This window comes from Leuciscus leuciscus (genome assembly GCF_965113295.1).
Source record: "Leuciscus leuciscus genome assembly, chromosome: 18".
Lineage (NCBI taxonomy): Eukaryota > Metazoa > Chordata > Actinopteri > Cypriniformes > Leuciscidae > Leuciscus > Leuciscus leuciscus.
In genome coordinates, this window is record NC_138742.1 from 1,110,569 (window position 1) to 1,118,068 (window position 7,500).

Consider the following 7,500-nt stretch of genomic DNA (forward strand, 5'->3'; position numbering starts at 1 on the left):
GGAATTGAAATCTTGAAATTTTTGTCAAGCAATAATAAAAACTGTGTCCTACCAGTCATTGTACAATGTAAACATTGTAACATGTTGTCACTAAACTTCATAAAATTCTATTTAGTTACCAAATGTTTTGACAATCACAATTACACTTATTGTGATGCAATATTTGTTTTTACATAACAAAACATCACCCTCCCTACCATTCCTCAATCTATTCCCTATGAACAATAACAAGAAAAAAAAAATGTATTACATTTTTATTTATTTTAATTTTAAATAGTGTATAGGAGGATCTTTGTTGACATCTTTGTACGCATGCGCGAGTGGTTGTGTGGCAACAAAACAAACAGTATTGCGGGCAGTAAAGACGCGACGAGCACTTTCAAGAGAGTTAGCGGGCGAAATCCACAATATATAAGCACTTTAACATCTGAAGACCGGAGGAGGTTTGGAGAGAAGCTCAAAATTTGTATTGGTGACAAAATCGAAGTTATTCAAAGCCCATATGAGATCTGGGATGACAAAAAACGTTGGTCCGACTTGCCGTGTCTTGGCCACCAATCTGCTGGGGAGACATTTATTCTTATTTAATAGAAACCCCTGGACCCTTCACTCATGAAAGATTAAAGGCTTTCAAAAGTCTGGAGGCCTATGATTATTTTGTTTTTTCAAAAAGTTGGGCCGATCTTTTCTGCCAAACAGAAAGCAGTGATCGTGCTAAAAGCAGAGGTTAGAACAGCCTTTTCTTTTGCTTTTAAGTTTTGCGATCCAGAATAGCCCATTTTGATGTGAGGAACATAGTCTGGGTGCTGTGGATCGCGGTTTGGGACACCTGAATCAGAACGCGAAAACATATGACTCGGTTGATTTGACTCAGTTTTTTTTATTTTTTTTATTCAATCTTCTATAAATACATAGTCACTAAGACTTAGGCCTACCATGAACAAAATGAGCCTCACAAACTCGATCAGTAACGTTAGCTGCAGGGATCCAGGCTTTCTTCGGAGCGTCCAGGTTCAATCGCCTAATTGCACGCAACCATTTCTTTCGTTTTTCGCGATCCTTTTCGGAGGGAATTCGAAATTTTTTTTTTATCAGGCCCCCAACGAGCCGTACTCGACCACACAGCAAGAGTGAACCATCCTCTTCTCTAAATCCTCCTCCAAACGTGCAAAACAATCAAATTACAGGTATCTAGCGGTGTTTCCTGCCACACGATTCCCATGATGCAACGCGACAAACATAAACAATGACGTCACAAAAGATCCGCCTATAGGGTCGCTAGCGGCCGGTGGGAAGTAATAGTGTAAGTATTTGTTTTTCTGCACAACAATAATTATCGTGCACTTCACCTTTGTTCCTCTAGGTGGCAGTGTCTTACACACAATGATTATGATTATTACCGCAGGCATAAAGCTAAAGAACACGAATATAAAGACCCAAATATGTAATGATTGCTGTAACATTCATTTAAGGGTTGAAGTCAAACTCATTTACTGTAAACCAGAGGCTGAAACACTGGATCACGAGTGTGTAAATAAACACAGTGTCTTCACTATGAAACATGCAGCGCTTACATTTATTAAATAACAGCCTTTGTAATTTGATAATCGCACTGAGCCACATAAAAAATTCAGTTTTATTGTGATTAATCATGCAGCCCGTAACTACACACGCAACCATTCTGGAGAATAACACTCACACAAATGCTAAATGAAGTGTGTGTGTTTGTGTGTGTGTGTTTGTGTGTGTTTCAGGGAAACCTCAGCTGAGGAAAGTTCATCGAGGACAAACAGAATTCATCTGCAAATTCGCACCTGCACTGCAGTTACAATGCCAACACATACACACACGCTAAACACACACACACACGCTAAACACACACACACACGCTAAACACACACACTCACACTTACACGCTAAACACACACACACACTCACGCTACACACACACACACACACACACACACGCTAAAACACACACTGATACGCACAACCAATGCAAAATGACTGGAATGCTGCTCAGTGTTTCATGTGTATTAATGTTCTGCTGCTGTTCTTGAGTGTTCATTGAAATATTCTTGTTATAAAATAACAATTGTTTTTACACTAAATATTGTAACTTAAAACTCTTGTTCAGAAACAGAAATAAATAATATTTTATTACGTTTGATTTATAGATTTGAATGTCTTAAATAGTGATTCAGTTTGAAGTATGTCACCACTAACCAATCACAGGGTAGCAAAGCATGTGGGGGCGGAGCTCCCTTCAAATGAGCCTCAGGGGGCGGAGCTCCTACATATGAGCCTCAGGGGGCGGAGCTCCTACAGATGAGCCTCAGGGGGAGGAGCTCCTATAGATGAGCTCCTACAGATGAGCCTCAGGGGGTGGAGCTCCTACAGATGAGCCTCAGGGGGAGGAGCTCCTATAGATGAGCTCCTACAGATGAGCCTCAGGGGGCGGAGCTCCTATAGATGAGGCTCCTATAGATGAGCCTCAGGGGGCAGAGCTCCTATAGATTAGGCTCAGGGGGGCGGAGCTCCTACAGATGAGGCTCAGGACGCGGGGCACCTACAGATGAGGCTCAGGGGGCGGAGCCTGCAGATGAGCCTCAGGGGGCGGAGCTCCTATAGATGAGGCTCAGTGGCGAAGCCTGGAGATGAGCCTCAGGGGGCGGAGCTCCTACAGATGAGCCTCAGGGGCAGAGCTCCTATAGATTAGGCTCAGGGGGGCGGAGCTCCTACAGATGAGGCTCAGGACGCGGGGCACCTACAGATGAGGCTCAGGGGGTAGAACTCCTACATATGAGCCTCAGGGGGCGGAGCTCCTACAGATGAGCCACAGGGACGGAGCTCCTATAGATTAGGCTCAGGGGGGCGTAGCTCCCTACAGATGAGCCTCAGGGGGCGGAGCTCCTATAGATGATGCTCAGGGGGCGGAGCCTGCAGATGAGGCTCAGGGGGCGGAGCTCCTATAGATGAGGCTCAGGGGGCGGAGCCTGCAGATGAGGCTCAGGGGGCGGAGCTCCTGTAGGTGAGGCTCAGGACGCGGGGCATCTACATATGAGCCTCAGGGGGCGGAGCTCCTATAGATGATGCTCAGGGGGCGGAGCCTGCAGATGAGCCTCAGGGGGCGGAGCTCCTATAGATGAGGCTCAGGGGGCGGAGCTCCTGTAGGTGAGGCTCAGGACGCGGGGCATCTACATATGAGCCTCAGGGGGCGGAGCTCCTACAGATGAGCCACAGGGACGGAGCTCCTATAGATTAGGCTCAGGGGGGCGTAGCTCCCTACAGATGAGCCTCAGGGGGCGGAGCTCCTATAGATGAGGCTCAGGGGGCGGAGCTCCTGTAGGTGAGGCTCAGGACGCGGGGCATCTACATATGAGCCTCAGGGGGCGGAGCTCCTACAGATGAGCCACAGGGACGGAGCTCCTATAGATTAGGCTCAGGGGGGCGTAGCTCCCTACAGATGAGCCTCAGGGGGCGGAGCTCCTATAGATGATGCTCAGGGGGCGGAGCCTGCAGATGAGGCTCAGGGGGCGGAGCTCCTATAGATGAGGCTCAGGGGGCGGAGCCTGCAGATGAGGCTCAGGGGGCGGAGCTCCTACAGATGAGCCTCAGGGGGCGGACCTCCTATAGATGAGGCTCAGGGGGCGGAGCTCAGGTAGATGGCCTGGTCTCCCTTATTTAACACACCTGAACCAGATCATCAGCTCGTCAGGAGAGACTCCATGAACTGATTTGAGTGTGTCAGATAAGAGAGACATACAAAATGTGCAGAGCAGCGGGTCCCGAGGACTGGAGTTGAGAACCACTGCTATAGATGATGCTCAGGGGGCAGAGCTCCTATGGATGAGCCTCAGGGGCAGAGCCTGCAGATGAGGCTCAGGGGTCGGAGCTCCTACAGATGAGGCTCAGGGGGCGGAGCTCCTACAGATGAGGCTCAGGGGGCGGAGCTCCTACAGATGAGGCTCAGGGGGCGGAGCTCCTATAGATGAGCCTCAGGGGCGGAGCCTGCAGATGAGGCTCAGGGGTAGGAGCTCCTACAGATGAGCCTCAGGGGGCGGAGCTCCTATAGATGAGCCTCAGGGGGCGGAGCTCCTATAGATGAGGCTCAGGGGTCGGAGCTCCTACAGATGAGGCTCAGGGGGCGGAGCTCCTACAAATGAGGCTCAGGGGGCGGAGCTCCTACAGGTGAGGCTCAGGGGGCGGAGCTCCTATAGATGAGCCTCAGGGGCGGAGCCTGCAGATGAGGCTCAGGGGTAGGAGCTCCTACAGATGAGCCTCAGGGGGCGGAGCTCCTATAGATGAGCCTCAGGGGGCGGAGCTCCTATAGATGAGGCTCAGGGGTCGGAGCTCCTACAGATGAGGCTCAGGGGGCGGAGCTCCTACAGATGAGGCTCAGGGGGCGGAGCTCCTACAGGTGAGGCTCAGGGGGCGGAGCTCCTATAGATGAGCCTCAGGGGCGGAGCCTGCAGATGAGGCTCAGGGGGCGGAGCTCCTATAGATGAGGCTCAGGGGGTGGAGCTCCTATAGAACTCTCTCCTCTGTCCACCTCCACCACCTCCCGCCTCCTCCTTAACTGCTGACGATTTTGCGACCTTCTTCACCAACAAAACAACAGCTATCAGCAGTCAGTTCTCAGCTCCACACACACAGGAACCCAGACCGACCCCTTCCACAGCCAATACCCCTCTGTCCTCCTTTTCTTCGCTAACCGAGGAAGAAGTATCTACACTTCTCCTCTCCAGTCACCCTACCACCTGCACGCTTGACCCCATCCCCTCACACCTTCTACAAGCCATCTCTCCCACACTTCTACCATCACTCACACACATCATCAACTCATCCCTCCACACTGGCACCTTCCCTACAGCATTCAAGCAGGCTCGGGTTACTCCACTGCTCAAAAAACCAACGCTAAACACATCATTGGTAGAGAATTACAGACCTATCTCTCTCCTACCATTCATTGCGAAGACACTTGAAAGAGCTGTCTTCAACCAACTAACATCCTTCTTGTCTCTAAACAACCAGCTGGATGTCAACCAATCTGGCTTCAAGAAAGGACATTCAACTGAGACTGCATTACTGTCAGTCACAGAAGCCCTACGGATCGCAAAAGCTGCTTCCAAATCTTCAGTCCTCATTCTCCTGGATCTGTCTGCTGCCTTCGACACGGTGAATCATCAGATCCTTCTGTCCACCCTCTCATCACTGGGCATCACAGGAACTTCACTCCACTGGTTTGAGTCCTATCTCACAGGTAGGTCCTTCAAGGTCGCATGGAGAGGCGAGGTATCCAGAGCACATCAGTTGACCACAGGGGTTCCCCAGGGTTCAGTTCTTGGTCCCCTCCTCTTCTCCATCTACACCACATCACTGGGACACATCATACAGGCACACGGTTTTTCCTACCACTGCTATGCTGATGACACACAGCTCTTCCTCTCCTTTCAACCAGATGATCCCACAGTAGCTGCACGGGTCTCAAGCTGTCTGGCGGACATCTCCACATGGATGAAGGAACACCACCTGCAGCTCAACCTGGCAAAGACTGAGCTTCTCGTCCTCCCTGCCAATCCGTCTCTACAGCACGACTTCACCATCCAGCTAGAGTCATCATTAATCACCCCATCAAGATCGGTCAGAAATCTTGGAGTAACGTTTGATGACCAGCTGACCTTCACAGATCACATTTCAAAGACAGCTCGATCATGCAGGTTTGCACTGCACAACATCAGGAAGATCAGGCCTTTCCTAACTGAGCATGCAACACAACTTATCGTCCAGGCCCTGGTCATCTCTAGGCTTGACTACTGCAATGCCCTTCTGGCTGGACTCCCAGCATGTGCGACCAAACCCCTACAGATGATCCAGAATGCTGCAGCTCGTCTTGTCTTCAACGAGCCCAAGAGGGCCCACGTCACTCCTCTGTTCATCTCTCTGCACTGGCTACCTCTAGCTGCTCGCATCAAGTTCAAGGCACTGACGCTTGCTTACAGAACTATCACAGGCTCAGCTCCCTCCTACTTTCACTCACTCCTACGAGTCTACATCCCTACCAGACACCTACGATCGGTCAACGAGCGACGTCTCGTGGTTCCATCACAGAAAGCCACAAAATCACTTTCCAGAACATTCTCATTTACAGTTCCATGCTGGTGGAACGCTCTCCCCACCCTCATCCGGAATGCAGAATCCCTGACAACATTCAAAAAACAGCTGAAAACCAATCTCTTCCGTGAGCACTTAACCTTATAGAAAAAAAAAAAAAATAAAATCCTTTCCCTTTGAAACATCACTTATCAGGCTTATGCTACTCTGAATAATACCTGAACTTCGTATTTTGAGCACTTCCTGCGTTGTTGTTGCTTCTGCCTCTTTATGATGACTCGCTGAACTTAGTCCTAATTTGTAAGTCGCTTTGGATAAGGGCGTCTGCTAAATGACTAAATGTAAATGTAGATGAGGCTCAGGGGGTGGAGCTCCTACAGATGAGCCTCAGGGGGCGGAGCTCCTATAGATGAGGCTCAGGGGGTGGAGCTCCTATAGATGAGGCTCAGGGGTCGGAGCTCCTACAGATGAGGCTCAGGGGGCGGAGCTCCTACACATGAGGCTCAGGGGGCGGAGCTCTACAGACATGCAGACGGTCATTGATCACACAGGCAGCAGGACAGAAGGTAAGTCACACATTACATGATCAGCAGAGGATCATTTCACTCTTAATGCGATCATTATTTTCCTGTTATATCTGTAAAGCTGTTTTGAAACACTCTGTATTGTAAAAAGCGCTGTATAAATAAGGGTGACTTGACTTCATTGATGATTGATCACATCATAACGCTTGAGTTTGTGTGAGTTCAGCTTTCGGTGAGGTTTTTGCACGTGTTGGTTTGTGTTTCTGGAGATTTTAAAACTTCTCACGTCGTGTTTCAGTGTTTAAAAGTTAATGCTTAATATTGTGAGATTTATGATCTGGTAATGTCAGTTACGCATGTTAATATTGTTCATTTTAACGGCTCTTATCAAACACACACTTCTGTCTCTAGCAGATGTGTGTGTGTGTGTGTCCTTGGTTCTGTGTGTGTGTGTGTGTGTGTGTTTGCTATAGAAATCAATATGTGCAGCAGGAGAGTAAATAAGGCTTCAACAGGAGACGAGCTCCTCTGAAGAAGCTTCTGCTGGTGTGTTCAGTAATGTTGCTTGTTTGTAACTGGTAATAGCACTGGTTTGCGGTTAGAGACTGTGAAGAGTGTGTTTGTACTGGTCTCATATTCTCTGGCTCATGAACTCCACACTGGTTTCTTCTGGATAAACTAATGCAGAGATTCCCAAACATATTTATTTGTCGAATCCCTTTGAACTAAAATATTTACTTGAAGTCCAACTGAGAATTGCAGTTGATATTAATATAATTGAACACATTCGCATGTTCACGGTTCTCTGATGTCGGGTGATGGTCACATGACGTGCAGCTAAATAAATATTTTCATTAGTAAA

The 7,500-nt window shown here is 48.8% G+C and overlaps 3 protein-coding genes across 10 annotated transcripts in view; all 3 read left to right on the top strand.

Annotated features, from left to right (window-relative positions):
- Positions 1-2,163, top strand: part of ctc1 (CTS telomere maintenance complex component 1) — a 35,379-nt gene extending 33,216 nt beyond the window's left edge. For all 8 annotated transcript variants that reach the window (XM_082145808.1, XM_082145810.1, XM_082145811.1 and 5 more), the window contains one exon: positions 1,755-2,163. In XM_082145808.1, coding sequence (XP_082001934.1) covers positions 1,755-1,855 — 101 coding nt within the window. In that variant the 3' untranslated portion in view covers positions 1,856-2,163. The remainder of the gene's footprint in view (positions 1-1,754) is intronic.
- Positions 2,004-6,452, top strand: LOC309480257 (uncharacterized protein; the record flags this gene model as incomplete). Its single annotated transcript, XM_082144668.1, has 3 exons — positions 2,004-2,033; positions 4,534-5,263; positions 5,462-6,452. The coding sequence occupies 3 exons, from the start codon at positions 2,004-2,006 to the stop codon at positions 6,259-6,261; spliced, it is 1,560 nt and encodes a 519-aa protein (XP_082000794.1). The 3' UTR covers positions 6,262-6,452.
- Positions 6,453-6,588: 136 nt separating this feature from the next.
- tfr2 (transferrin receptor 2) overlaps positions 6,589-7,500 on the top strand; it is a 47,592-nt gene continuing 46,680 nt past the window's right edge. Inside the window, exon 1 of the mRNA XM_082145857.1 lies at positions 6,589-6,680. The gene's annotated coding sequence lies outside the window, so the exon portion shown is untranslated. The remainder of the gene's footprint in view (positions 6,681-7,500) is intronic.